The sequence below is a fragment of the Patagioenas fasciata genome, chromosome 3 (genome assembly GCF_037038585.1).
Source record: "Patagioenas fasciata isolate bPatFas1 chromosome 3, bPatFas1.hap1, whole genome shotgun sequence".
NCBI lineage: Eukaryota > Metazoa > Chordata > Aves > Columbiformes > Columbidae > Patagioenas > Patagioenas fasciata.
Window position 1 is genome coordinate 43954351 of NC_092522.1, and position 15473 is coordinate 43969823.

General features: G+C 37.9%; 1 protein-coding gene across 11 annotated transcripts in view; it reads left to right on the forward strand.

The window, feature by feature from the left end:
* CEP170 (centrosomal protein 170) overlaps window positions 1–15473 on the forward strand; it is a 98580-nt gene that overhangs the window by 30790 nt on the left and 52317 nt on the right. For 10 of the 11 annotated variants that reach the window (XM_071806203.1, XM_071806207.1, XM_071806212.1 and 7 more), the window contains 4 exons: window positions 275–333; window positions 444–606; window positions 6425–6559; window positions 13566–14042. In XM_071806203.1, coding sequence (XP_071662304.1) covers window positions 275–333; window positions 444–606; window positions 6425–6559; window positions 13566–14042 — 834 coding nt within the window. The remainder of the gene's footprint in view (window positions 1–274; window positions 334–443; window positions 607–6424; window positions 6560–13565; window positions 14043–15473) is intronic. The other variant, XM_071806210.1, reaches the window with a different exon arrangement.

Genomic DNA, 15473 nt, shown 5'->3' on the forward strand with positions numbered 1-15473 from the left:
CAAGTAATTACTTGGCAAACTACTGAATGAAAAAAGAAAGAGAACTTGTATTATTACAACATTAAGTTATCTACTCAATGTTCTATTTGCAAATAGCAAATAATTGTATTGCACATTTGCTTTGAGTATGATTGTACATACTAGTCCTAACAGTGACATATTTGTGGAAGTATCACCATTCCAGTGGCAGAATAGGCTGTAGAACTGTTGTTTTTCTATAAAATCCTCTTCTGAATTGAGAAATCTTTCCAGTATTTTCCTTAGCATTTCCTACATACTAATCTTTTTACTGTCGTCAGGGGAGAGATGAGAGTCCCTGAAGAAGCACTTAAGGTAACAGCATGCAGTTCCCACATGTTCTTCTCTCATTGTTTAGTTATTGGTAACATAGCTGGTTTTTTTCAGTCTCTGAGAGTGTTTTTCCTCTGTGTAATTTCATGTAGCATGAAAAATTTACAAGCCAACTCCAGTTATCCCAAAAATCTTCAGAGACAGAAGGGTTGAAGCAAGCTGGCTCCAAAAGCTCAGAGTCCAAGGTAGCAGATTCCACAGCTGAAGTACACCACAAAACTACAGAAGCACTGAAATCTGAAGAGAAATCAATGGGTAAGGTTCATTTTTGCTGTAGAAGCACACAAACCAGGAAAGGATATTTATTTGCTTGCTGGGATACTTGTGAAATTAGATAGTAAAAACTATGTGAAATTTTAAACATACTTTGCATGTAATTAATAACTTTTGGAATTGAATTGTTGGCATTTTCACCTTTTGTTCTTGTTGATTTGTTTTGTTTTTCCTTTTTTAAATGGGTGGGGTTTTGTTTGTTGTTTCGATATTAATGTTCCTTGTTAGATGCAACCGGGATAGAGCCTAAGCGATCTATTGTGGTTTAAAAATTTGTAGAAACTGTAACTTCAGTCTTGTTTCTACACCATCTTTCATGTTGGTGTAATGTGTCACGGTGGCTCAGCTGTAGGTATCTTAACTTCAGTGTGAGGTTTGCTAAAGTTTATTGTTCATCTTATAGTAACTTGCTGTGTTACCTGTTACTACAGTAGATAACCACAAGAGTGAGGAGTCAGGTATTGTTGCTTCCTTAGTATGAAGCTGACTATGTCTGACTCCTTAGGTCAAGGCTGTATAGTTTTGCATAGGTTTAATCCATTCTTCTGGAAGGCACACTCTAGAGAGTTCTCTTCCCCACATACAGGATTCTGTGGTATAACTGATTAATCTATTTGGTTTGTTGACTGGTCTGTCATCCTATTGAGGGTACATAAAGGCTATCCAGTACTTCAGTGTTGCAATTCAATATGGCTTTTCACCATTCACGTCCTCTTAAATTTTCATGAAGTGGCACAGTGAGGATTTTTTTTTATCCTCATCTTCTATTTTACTCTTTATTGTTCCAAAAATAACAACCAAACTTAATGATAGGAATATATATTTGTGTGCAACTCTCAAAAGCTTTTTGAGGATTGATTTTCTCACTGTCGCTGTATATATGCATACCTGTTTACTGTTGCTAATTCCGTTCACAAGCATCAGCCATCAAGTTTTTAAAAACAAATCAGTATTGATTAAAGTGTAATGCTGTTTAAAAGAAGTAGTATCTTCAAATCATATTGAAACTTTTGGCATGGCTATGAAATTATATATATATTTTATATATATATAGATCGACTGGTGGAGTAACACCCTGACATGCCAGTCGGAAAGGCCCCAAGGAGGTACCCCCCCAAAAGGAGATGGACTTCCTGCCCTCTCGGACAGAGGCAGAAGTCCTGAGACAGCCCCACCCTTGTCGCTGTCGGGCAGAGGTAGGGGACCTGAAAGACGACAAGGGTTGGAAGCATATTCCAGTTCGGCATCACGGGCAGCCCACCTCCCTGCCTGCTTTGCCTCCCCAGATGCCCCTCTGTAATAGGTTTGAGGCCCTGGATCTTGAAGAAGAGGTAGGTGAGGAGGTGATGCAAAGCCTGCCTACAAGATCACATAGGAAGAGGCGGTTGACTTCACAACTTCAGACTGCCTCTGATAAGAGAGAAGGAAGGGTGATTGTAATAGGAAATTCACTTCCGAAAGGAACAGAGGGCCCAATATGCAGAGTTGACCCTCATCTTAGGGAACCTTGTAGTCTATCTGGAGCCTGAATCAAGGATATCACTAGAGAGCTCCCCAAACTGGTGCACCTGACAGACTACTACCCACTGCTGGTCTTCCAGACAGATGGGGAAGAAGCTGCTTCCCGTGGTCTGAGGGGAATGAAGAACGATTTCAAGGTCTTGGGAAGGATGGTGAAAGACTCAGGGGCTCAAGTGATCTTCTCTTCACTCCTTCCATCTTCAACTGATGATGTGGGATGGAACAGGAAAATTCAGTCTCTAAATGGTTGGCTCCAAGACTGGTGCTACAGGCAGGGCTTTGGATTTTTTTATAATGGCTGGTTTTATAAGACTCCAGTCTGGACAGTGTTACGCGGGAAAGGTTTATCTTGCAGGGGCAAAAGGATGCTGGGGCAGGAATTAGCAGGGCTCATTTGGAAAGCTTTAAACTAGGCTTGAAGGGGGATGGGGTTGTAGCTGGGCTTGTCCCAGGGGGACAGCATTCTAAAACAGGTGAGGACTGGGTGGCCTCCTACGCCCCTAGAGAGAAATTGGTGTGCTCTGCTCGCTCCCTGAAATGCCTGTACACCAATACGCACGGCATGGGGAATAAGCAGGAGGAGTTAGAATCCTATGTTCAGTCGGGAGATTATGATCTGGTGGCAATTACAGAAACATGGTGGGACAGTTCACATGACTGGAATGTGGTCATGGATGACTACGCTCTTTTCAGGAAAGACAGGCCAGCCAGGCTTGGTGGTGGAGTTGCTCTCTAGGTGAGAGAGCAGCTACAATGTACTAAATTCTGCCCAGGAGCGGATGAGGAGCAAGTTGAGAGTGTATGGGTGAGAATTAAGGGACAGGCTGGCAGGGGTGATACTGTTGTGGGTGTCTATTAGAGGCCACCAGATCAGGCTGAGGAAGTTGATGAGGCCTTCTATGCGCAGCTGAGAGTGGCCTCACAGTCACAGGTCCTGGTTGTTGTGGGTGATTTTAACTTCCCTGATGTTTGCTGGAAGGACCATTCAAGCCAGCGAGCCACAGTCCAGGAGGTTCCTCCAGTGCATTGATGATAACTTCCTCATGCAGATGGTGGAGAAGCCGACTAGGAGAGGTGCACTGCTGGATCTCATCCTCACTAACAAGGAGGGTCTGGTCGAAGTGGTAAAGGTTGAGGGCTGCCTTGGTTGCAGTGACCACGAGATGGTGGAGTTCAACATCTTGTGTGGCAGGAACAGAATAGCAAGTAGAATTGCAACCCTGGACTTCAGCAGGGCTAACTTCAGCGTTTTCAAGCAATTGCTAGGGAAAGTCCCATGGGCAAGACTGCTTGAAGGAAAAGGGGCCCAAGAGAGCTGGATTGCATTCAGAGATTGCTTCTTCCATGCTCAGGATCAGAGCATCCCTACACGTAGGAAGTCGAGGAAGGGAGCCAGGAGGCCTGTGTGGTTGAATAGCGATCTGTTGGGTATGCTCAAGCAGAAGAGGAGAGTTTACAGGTCATGGAAGCGGGGGCTGGCCACTTGGGAGGAACATAAGGCTGCTGTTAGAGGATGTAGGAAGGCAGCTAGGATAGCCAAGGCCTCCTTAGAATTACAGCTGGTGAGAGGGGTCAAGGACAGCAAGAAGAACTTTTTCAAATACATAGCAGATAAAACTAATACCAGAGGCAATGTAGGCCCGCTGATGAATGGGGTGGGTGCCCTGGTGGCAGAAGATACAGAGAAGGCAAAATTACTGAACGCCTTCTTTGTCTCTGTCTGCTCTGCCGGAGGCTGTCCTGGGGAGCCCTGTACCCCTGAGATCCCGGAAGAAGCCAGGTCAATGGAGGAGTTTGCTTTAGTCGATGAAGGCTGGGTTAGGGAGCAATTAAATAGTCTGGACATCCATAAATCCATGGGTCCAGATGGGATGCATCCGCGGGTGCTGAGGGAGCTGGCTGAAGTCATTGCTAGACTGCTCTCCATCATCTTTGCCAAGTCTTGGGAAACGGGAGAGGTGCCTGAGGATTGGAGGAAAGCAAATGTCACTCCAGTCTTAAAAGGGCAAGAAGGAGGACCTGGGTAATTATAATGGGTCAGCCTCACCTCTGTCCCTGGGAAAGTAATGGAACAGCTTGTCCATGGTGCCATCTCAAGGCATATCAGGGATAAGAGGGTTATTAGGTGCAGTCAACATGGCTTTACCAAGGGTAAGTCATGCTTGACCAACCTCATAGCCTTTTATGAGTATGTAACAAGGTGGATGGATGATGGCAGAGCGGTGAATGTGGTCTACCTTGATTTCAGTAAAGCCTTTGACACAGTCTCCCACAGCATCCTTACAGCTAAGTTGAGGAGGTGTGGTCTAGACAATAGAGTAGTGAGGTGGATTGCAAACTGGCTTAAGGAGAGAAGCCAGAGAGTGGTGATCAATGGTGCGGAGTCTAATTGGAGACCAGTATCTAGTGGAGTGCCTCAGGGGTCAGTACTGGGGCCAATATTATTCAATATATTCATTAACGATTTAGACGAGGGAATTGAGTGTATTATCAGCAAGTTTGCTGATGACACTAAGCTGGGAGGAGTGGCTGACACGCCAGAAGGCTGTGCTGCCATCCAGCAGGACCTGGACAGGCTGGAGAGTGGGGCAGGGAATAACCTGATTAAATTTAACAAGGGAAAGGGTAGAGTCCTGCATCTGGGCAGGAACAACCCCAGGTTCCAGTATAGGTTGGGAAATTACATATTAGAGAGCAGTGTAGGGAATAGGGACCTGGGGGTCCTGGTGGACAACAGGATGACCATGAGCCAGCACTGTGCCCTTGTGGCCAGGAAGGCCAATGGCATCCTGGGGTGTATTAGAAAGGGGGTGGTTAGTAGATCGAGAGAGGTCCCCCTTCCCCTCTACTCCGCCCTGGTGAGAACCCATCTAGAATATTGTGTCCAGTTCTGGGCCCCTCAGTTCAAGAAGGACAGGGAACTGCTGGAGAGAGTCCAGTGTAGGGCAACTAAGATGATGAAGGGAGTGGAGCACCTCCCTTATGAAGAAAGGCTGAGGGAGCTGGGTCTCTTTAGTTTGGAGAAGAGGAGACTGAGGGGTGACCTTATTAATGTTTATAAATATATAAAGGGTGAGTGCCATGAGGATGGAGCCAGGCTCTTCTCGGTGCCAAACAATGATAGGACAAGGGGTAATGGGATCAAGCTGGAACACAAGAGGTTCCACTTAAATTTGAGAAAAAAACTTCTTCTCAGTGAGGGTGACAGAGCACTGGAACAGGCTGCCCAGGGAGGTTGTGGAGTCTCCTACTCTGGAGGCATTCAAGACCTGCCTGGACACATTCCTGTGTAACCTCGTCTAGGTGTTCCTGCTCCGGCAGGGGGATTGGACTAGATGATCTTTCTAGGTCCCTTCCAATCCCAAACATACTGTGATATATCATCTTTGGAATGGCAGTGAATAAAACATTGAATAAAAATGTTGAAATTCGTTATAGGCAAAGTAACAGACAAGCTGTTAAACTGGATTTGAACAGATTGTGTTCTTTTATATAAAGACTGTTTAAAGTCACTTCAAGACATCCATAAGATACTATAACAGCTAAATCTCAGTAGTTTGAAGTATTCTCCCAGGAGATCAGGTCAAAATTAATCCGGTCAATTTACCATCAAGATAGAAATCTTAATTAGTGTGATTTTTTTTTTCTTATTTAAACTTTGTGTAATTGTGTTTAATAATGTGTATGCATCCTATATAAGTAGCAATTTTAATTGTCCTGTAATTTAACTATTGCCTTAAAAAAATTTAAGTTAAAAAGTGGTTGTGCTCATTAACGTTTTACACAAGGTAGCTTTCAGCACTCTGTAGTAGCCACCAGCAATTTGGAACCTTGGCAACATTGCAAAATTTGATCAGTTTTTCATGTAGGGAGTTCAAATTTCATTGAAAGGTCAATGTGGGTAAAAGTGAGAGTCTTCTCACAGAAATAGCAGTGGATAGCTTTTAGGAATATCCTGCTATGTCGATGACTTCAAACTGAAAGCAGAAAACAATGTTTACAGATATATCAGGGCAACAATAAGAGATGTGATTTGCGTTTGCATAAACATTTGTGCCAGAAGTTCTGGTCAGATCATTAGTAAGCTTTTATATTTAGAACTCAGATCAGTTATCCAGCCTCCAAGTTTGTTTTGTATTTTGGCAAACACATGCAACCTATTAACTTCAGCTTCCAGGAGAAATGATCCAAGCGAATGACTCTCTCTTCATGTCATTTTAACCTAAATATCACAACTAACCAGAAAACTAATTTCCTCTGCTTCGGGCTGATTTTATAGATCTTTCTGCCATGCCTCGTGGGACACCTTTGTATGGACAGCCAGCCTGGTGGGGCGACGATGAAGCTGATGAGAAAAGTGGTTGTAAGCCAGATAGAAAGCATGAAGAGAAAATACAGGAGACAGGGGCTTCAGGTAAGTCTGTTGTCTTATTTTTGTGAGGTTTGTGCTCTTTAGTAAAGTACATACATTCTTAACTAGGGAACTAAACAGATACTAATGTTTGGAAGTTTCATAGACAATTTGCATAGATGAAAGCTTATTAAAATCTAGTTTAAAAATCCATTCTGTAAGAAACTATGCATTTGCAGAGACCAATTTAATATATAATGTATCAATTTTCTAGTATATAATAAAATTTATTTTCAGTAAATATAGAAAATAATGTTACCTGAACCTATGTGTCTTATTTATAAGTTTAATCCATATCTGTCGTTTTATATACTGAAAATTAAAGACTGCATAGGGATATTCTATTAAAATAATTTCTAAAAATAAATGGTGCTATATTAATTTTGTATTTGACTTCTAGTATATAAGGTGATCCATGCTAACATACTCTCCTGTAATTCAGTAATGCTGCATTAGTGGGAATTACATTTCATAGTTCTTGTGGAAAAGATTTGCATAGTTTAAAGCTAAACTGGTAACGTTTATTTCCTCATAATACAGATTTTTTTTTTAGTTCACTTTTCTAGACACAGCATGTATTGCCAAACTTAAATCTCAGTGTCTATAATTAGGCTGCTAAATCTATCATCAGGCATACAAATAAAGTGACTGCTATTCTAATAAGGAGAATAACCTTAAAACTTACTCAAGTGAGGACAAAATTAAACTACGTTTGTTTAGCTGTTTAGATATGCATTTAAGACCCAACAGTTTTAAGTTTGGAGTTGTTTAGAGTACTTTAACTGAGGTGGTGATTTCTCTCTTCCTATGATTGTAGTTGCCTTGCTTATCGTGAATCCTGTTTTGCAGGATTTGGAGTAAACTCTGAAAACATGTAAAAATCAAACTAAACTAATACTTCAGTGTAATGAAGTCAAGGCCTTTGGAGTCAAGTTTTTGTCATAGCCTTTAATCACTTTTTTCATATTAGTCCAAAGTTGTCATGACTCAGACAGTGAAGTAAGTCCCTTAAGATTTGGACTAGTAGAAAAAAAACAAGTGAAAACATTTAAATTAGTGTCAGTTTTTGTGCAACTTAAACAACTTTGTCACATATGAAAGAACATCATGATAATGCAGTAGTTATAGAATGCTTTCTTATTTGGTCTTTTTTTTGTGAAAAATCTCTCTACCATACGTAACATGAATATAGTATGCTATCATGTGCTCATATGGAGGTGTTTAAAATACAGGTTTAATATCATACATTAGTAATGTATAACTCTACAGTTCAAATCTTGTCTAGAAATGTATTCTTCAAACACTTTTAAGCATTCCTAAGTACAAATTTTGTTCCTAATGGCAATAATAGTGCCACAATGACTGTTAGATGTTGTTCCACTTCGATTTTTCTCATCAAAAAGGAAAAGCGTGCATGTTACTAGTTACCAAGTAAAATAATTAAGTCCTTATCTTCAGGCCTTGCCATTGATATACTTGCTAGCTACATGATTCTCCTTACTTTCCAGATGACAGGAAGTATTAACTATTGCTTATGAAACCTATGACTCTGTATCTTGTACATGTATATAAAACTGGGATGGTAAAGTCTCTGGTATCTATGTTTCTATTGCTTAGATGTCAATGTCTGTAAACAAAATAATATAACAAAAATATTAATTCATCAAGCTTTTTATACTTGTGTGTATCTATCTACATTGTTTTATTTCAAAAAACATGCATGTTGTTTGCCCTCGTTAAATATAGGATTATTAAAAAGTGATATACTGAAGTCTGTAAAACCACAACAACAACAACCAAAAATAAACAACCCTGACATTTTTGCAAAACAATTTAATTTGGGAGGATGTGGAACTAAAATCCCATGTATAGCCACGTGACTTGACTTATTTGTCTCCATCACTTAATCTGTGAGTAGGCATTAGTTGTATGTTTTACTAGTCTGTTTTTTCACTGTTGGAGATGGTTTTTAGTAGTGTTGGCAGAGAACCTGAGAAGACAGACTAGATAAGATTTGACATCTGCTTATATGAACACATTTCCTCAGTCTCAGAACACTAACAATGTCTGTGTAGAAGTGTGCAAAACATTGTCCTGAATGTTTTCATATAATTATAAAATAAAGACATAAGCTTTTTAGGCCCCTTTGGCCTACAGTTACATTCCATGAAAACACAATGTCGATTTTCAACAAGTTAGTATGTATTTTCTTCATGCACTTTGGTTTTATAACATAGATTAATATAATGATTGGAAATCAATACAAAGAAACACTTTAATGAAAGGGAGTTGGAAAATTCACAAGACTGTCATGCTTAGATATTTTTTAAATAAAATTTAATAATTTAATAATTTAATAAAAACCAGTCAGGATTGATGCAGTTATTTGTTCTTTCATGGGCTAAATTGAACTAAGTATTAAAAAAAAAACCCACAATTTGGAACATGCTTGTTAATATAAACTGCCTAAAAATAAGTACATTACAGGTAATGTTGCATATGTAAGTTCTTAAACTTTTTGTTCAGTAACTCAAATCAATAAAGCCTGATACCATTTTAACTAATTACTCCTATGGAGAATCTGCTCCATGATTATTCACTGAACAGAAAAGAAAGCATGAATTCTAACAGATGAAGCAAGGTTTAATGAGGAGATTGAAATAGGAGATTTGTTTCTGCTAAGCCAACTATAGACAATTAGTCTTTACAATCTCAAGTTAATAAGATTATTTTAATGTTACTGTCCTTCTATCATAATGGTAACCCACTAATGGAAATTATTTGCAAACAGAACAGAATATTCTGTAACACGTTAAAAATAAAAAAAACTTTGTGCTTTTTTCATACATGCATGTTGCTCTGATTTAATGATCCATAGATCTACTGGTCTGTGTTCAAATGAACAGTTGCATATACCCCAGTGGTGTGACTTTATCTGTGCTGCAGCTGTTAAACTTACATGTTATTGGCAAGCTTACTGGATGTGTAATTATTATTATTGCCATGTGTTACACCCTCACTTCTTGGAAAAGCAAAAACTACATCCTTCCCTGATCTCAGTAGTAGTTGTGGAATTTTATGTGATTAATGCCTTTACCAGAAATCTAGGAAAACACGGACGTAAATTTTTAGACAGGCTTTATGAATTTGAAATACATTCTGTGATTCTGTTACATGTTTGAAAGCACTAACTTTAGGTCATTAAACGTATCATTGCACAGTACCAAACATAAAGTTGGAGATAAAAAAATATTTTGAAGTGACGTGTAAATATGATATTTTGTCTGCTTCTTATACCTTCTGCAATTAAATATTTTGCTCCAGGTTTGCAGCCATTTTTTCAATAAGTGCTTTTTAAATTGCAGATCATTTTCTTTTACAGGTTTTATTTTTAAAATTGTATTTTTAAGGCGGGGGGAAATCTGAAAAACCTCTAGACTGTGCAAAATACATCGTATTTTTTATAGATGATAATGTCTTCATATACACAGGCAATTTTTTTACATATCTGATAGATCATGTTGAATACCTATGATATTTCTTATCCAGGTTGGGAAGTAAGATTTTAAAATTCTGAGTATTCATGTGTGTAACAGATTTAAAAAAAAGTCCTGGACAGTGCAATGAGTTCTGCTAATGTCACATAGTGTATGTTGCTTTTCTGATGATCATCTCTGAGATTATTCTAGTAAATAATCTCCGTCAATCTCCATTTGGTTAAGCCTATGATTTCCCCAATATTATAGAGTTTCCCTCTTAGTTTCTCCTAGATTCATTATTTCATTAATAGTCTCACTACACTTGTGTAGCAGCTACATGTAGTGCTTTCTGTCTTGCGTAGTAGAAACTGTTGTACCAGTTGTTTCTTGTGGCTTCTAGACCTTTGTAGTCAAGACCTCCTTCTTTACCAATACCCTGGTTCTTTTTCTGTCCCTTTCCTTTCACTCTGGCCAATTCAGAGATCTCTTCGGTTCCTGGAGAGATTGCAGTTCACAACCCATCTATCCTCTCGTTTTTGCAAGACATACTTTCAATTCCATAGAATTGCCTTATTTGCTGTACAGATACTTTGCTTGTTCTGTTCAAAAATTATAGAGCCATGATGACCACTATCTTCAATGTTTGCTTGATGATTTTCTCTTGAAGTTATCTGTATTTAGTCTGATATATAATTTCTTTCACCTTGGCAGATGAATTTTTATAATAGGATTTCAAAGGTAAGGCTAATTTTTAGATCACTCTTTGTAAAATTTAGAAAGCTGTAAGGACTTGCATTTAGAATTTGGGTGAAAAATTCCAAATGGAATTTCACATCAGACTATATATATTTTTTTCCTCCTCATTTGTTTCAAATCCTTATTCTAATCAATTCTGATGTATTCAACTCTTCTAAAAATGCAAGTACTTCAGACTGAAACTGGGACTTCTAAGTAATCAAAATTAACGTGTACTTCAGATAATTTTTCATTGTATAATTTCTAAGAATTCTTCTAGTTTAGAAAAATTTACAGTTTAGTTGTAGTTCAGTTTCTCACTTCTTTTGATTAAACTCTGTCATAATTTAGATTCAAATTATATTATAGCATCTGTTTAATCAGAAATATTGGAATCAAATAGTGGACATATCATTATAATATAAACTGTTGATTTCAGATGTTAAATTTGGTGCAAGCAAGTTTCATAGGGCAATTTTTTCATGAAGTTGCCCGTCAATGCTGACAAGCCAGCGTTGTAGATCCCCTCATCCTAAGCTAACGATACATCTGATGCAGTTTGGCTGCAATCTTATAATTTTCAAAAGATTATGATGAACCAGCTATTTCATATTTACTGAAAAATATCATTTATTGTGTGGCCAGTAGATTGCTTTTACCTGGCCCAAAAGTAGAAATATTTCTCAAAACATACTGTATTCACCAGTTATCTTTTGAAGGAACATTGAACACTGTCTTGCTTAATTTTTGATTACAGGAAATGCATGAAAGTGTAGGCTTGAAGTTCTGAATAGAACCATAGGGAAAAAAATAAGGTACATATGAATTGGCTTCCTAGTGGATTACTCTCCTGTTCGTGACAGTGTTGCATACAGCAAGGATGTTGGCTCTAGATTCGATCCTACTAGAGCTTGGTGCATTCCAGATTGTTAGTTGAATGAAACAAATGGAGAGGGGTGGTAGTATACCTAAAAGCTAGTAGCTGAGAAGTGTGACTTTTCTTTCTGTACATTTTCTGCCTAAACACAGAAGCTTTTTAATGACGTTTGCATAAGTAAAATAGATTCATAGTACATTGCTTGTCTGCTGGTGTGTTTTCAGGAAGGGGACTAAAGGCATTCCATGTCCTTGGGAGGGAAGTGGTGAGTTGCTGTTGTAGTGCCTGAAAACTACCCCACAGACATGAAGTAACCGTCAGTGCAGCGCAAAGCGTTAGCTAGGGCATTCTTGGAATGCAGCAGCATAATATAAAAACTGTCTGAATTCTGAACATGTTTTGTGTTTGCAACCGCTACTTTTAGATAAAATAAATTAAAATACCTGTGTTACCTGCATCAGAGTTATTTTATATATTTTTTTTTTATATATATTTTGATATCCAAGCATGGCAGTAATAAAGAATGTGTACTATTTTTGTTGTCACTCCATAACATAATTCTTTCTTTAACTTTTCCAGCTACTATGCTGTCTCTTAATTAGTTCTGTTTCTTTGTATCAAATTACCATCCTTTTTAATTTTTGATTTTTAACCTTTTCCTAAATCTTCCCAAGAAGCATGTGTTTGTGACAAAAAGCATAGGTGTGTTATGCCATCCTGCATCTTTTACCCCTTAAGCTCATGGCTCTAGTATAAATGATTCTGTTGCTACCTTATTGAATAATAGTGTCATACACAAATGTTAACTGTCTCAGCTGATATAGTGTGGCTATTTTTAGTGCCAGAAATATATTACCTGCATTCTCACTCCTTTACTTGGCAACCTAAAATGATTTGTTGAACATCTTAATGTGGTTCATGATGAATCACATAGGAACTATTCAAAATTCATTTGCTGAAATGTAACTTGCTATTGTTGCTAGCATCTCAAGCATCTGTTGCTTATAGCACATCACTACACCAGATATTTTGGCTAGCTTACTAGTTAATGAAATGCAACTGGAAGGTTTGTTTTCTTAAAGGCACATTGGTAGCTTTGTTGCAACCACAAGAAGCTTTAACCTTTGTTCAGGCTGTACTGTAGGACTTCCAATTGCTACCCCATGCTTTTTCCAAATCTTCTTTCTTTACCTACTTAGAGTATGGTTTGGTAACATTCTGCATGCTTCCAACTATTGTTACTTTTTCTGTTCATCGACAAATTATGGAAACAAGTGAAGTAAGAGTGAATGACAGGAGGATTTAGCTAGATTCTTTGGTTTTATCTTTTGTAGAAACATAAAGTGTTTGATTTCCAAAACACTTTCCAAAGCTTATCAGTGCCAAACTTTTCAAGCCAGAATTAATGTGTTTATCTTGTGTTAAAATCTAAACTGTTTTTCCGAAGAATTTTACCAAACAAAATTATACCAGCTGTCTCCTGCAGGACATAAAAGCCAGATCACCAATATTTGTTTTGGGGGCACCTTGATTTTATGTTTTTCAGATAGATTGGAATTGCAATAATTATCATCTCAACTGTTTTTCTAATGTGATTTACCTGGTTTTCATATACTGATAAATCATCTGACCTTTACATCATCAAAAATTTTTGGAATGCAAATTTCCTTTGGCAGATTCTAAGTGAGCTTTTTGCCGCTTTACACTCCTCACAGCCAAAGTTTCTGCTGTCTCTTAAGTAATACTTTTTATATGTAATTCTGGAATTATTTTCTAGAACTATGTTACTCAGTCTTCTCCACAATCTTACTGTTTATTCCAGAAATTACTGAAGTGGCCTTTACAGGAGTTCAGAAACTTTGTGAAGAACCTGTGGTTCCCAAGTATTGTGAAATCTATTTTTTATTTTTCTTAATAGGATGCAGCACAGATGCCAAGCAAGCTGAGGAGCAATCTGCAGCTGCAAGTGAAGAACTTTATCCTTTCTGTAGGGAGCCGAGTTATTTTGAAATCCCTACAAAAGAATTCCAGCAACCTTCACAGGTAGCAGAGAGCCCTATTCATGAAATTCCAACAAAAGACACCCAAAACTCCCATGCAGCAGGTGCAGGTCATGCTTCCTTTACCATTGAATTTGATGACAACACTCCAGGAAAAGTAACAATCAAAGATCACGTGACAAAATTCACATCGGAACAGCGTCACAAGTCAAAAAAACCTTCTTCCTCCAATGGTCAGGACCTGCCTGGACTTCAAACGGTGATGATGGCTGCAGAGAGCAAAGTAGCAGATTGGCTGGCACAGAACAATCCTCCCAGGATGATATGGGAACCCACAGAGGAGGATTCCAAAAGTATTAAAAGTGATGTCCCAGTGTACTTGAAGAGACTGAAAGGTAAAGTGAATAATTCCAGCTATGCTTATTTCTGAAAGCAATGATTCCTCACCAGCATCCAGTGATTGGATCCCTGAGCCCTTGCGGAGTTCAGTTGAAATCACAGATACTCCATACGTGCACAAGGATCTGTGCTGGGAAATTTCACTGCAGTGTTAAGTCGTATAAAGAGGATAGAAAACCAAATCCTGAATCATCTTACAATAAGTATACCAGTTGGAAATATTCTAGTATAGCTGAAAACATCAGGTATTTAAAATATCAATCTTGACATGGAAGAGGAAAAAACCTAAACCTCAGTTAAATTTTATATATTTCACTTTTTCACATCCATTACTTTAAAAAGCTGAATTGCTTTGTAGAATTCAGTTTATGCCTTTAGCAACTCTTCCAATGGCATATGTCCTGTGAATATTCATGTGCTCTAAAAAAATAATTTATTATAGATATCATACAGTTATTCTGTTTAAATCAATCATGTGCAGTGAAGTCATGATTGAATCAGGAATCTGAAGTAGACCAAGAGCTTTCATTTTTATACTAAGCTTGCAGAATATTCTAAGAATGCTGCTGTTAAATGGAGTTCCAGGTGATTATTCATGTTCATTTACTGCAGACAGTGACACTTCAAACAAAATTAAATGAAATGTGAAGTGCAAACAGTGTACTTTCTTTTTGGATCCCACTTAGCAGAATAGAGAAGAAGGTGGCTTTGATGTTTGGGTGAAGACATTCATACTTTCAGAATGAAAACTTCTGAAGAATGTTTTCAAGTCTCTCTAATTTTCAGTTTTTAATTTCATCAGGTTAATTCTACAATTCCAGTTTTTCTTCATTCTGCAACATTATCATGTCTGGCTCTTAAACCAGCTTGGACTGGGTACAGTGTGTTTTGTCTTACTGATCAAAAGTCTGATTTTGAAGGCTGAATCTTCCAAATTAAGCTTTTTTTTTTTTTTTTTTTTCTTTTTTAAAGAATTGCATCCATGTGCTAGCAGTAAGATAACAGCATAATATTTCTTCTAGGGTATATCACAGAGCATTCTTTGGTCTTCATGATATACTGTATAATATTCATGAACATTCTTTCAAATATTACACTTTGATAAATAGGAAGAGCTTTGTTTACAAGCCCTTAGCCTTCTCCTGGCAGAAACTCCTCAAAGTTTGATAAATTCTCATCTGGAAGAGTTATGGGGCTCATCTGACCATTAATAAATACCTAGATTTTGTAACATTCTGTGATCTGTTTTTATTCTCACTTATTACTTGTACTTTTTCAAATCATAAAGGTAGAGGATATGCCTAGCCACTTTGAAAGTTTTATTTAAAAAAAAAAAAATTGTTTTTTTCTCCTCAGCTTTTCTTACAATGTCCTGTACTGAAGTAACACTGCTAAAATTAAGTCATGACTTTCACTGTGGTGTTGAT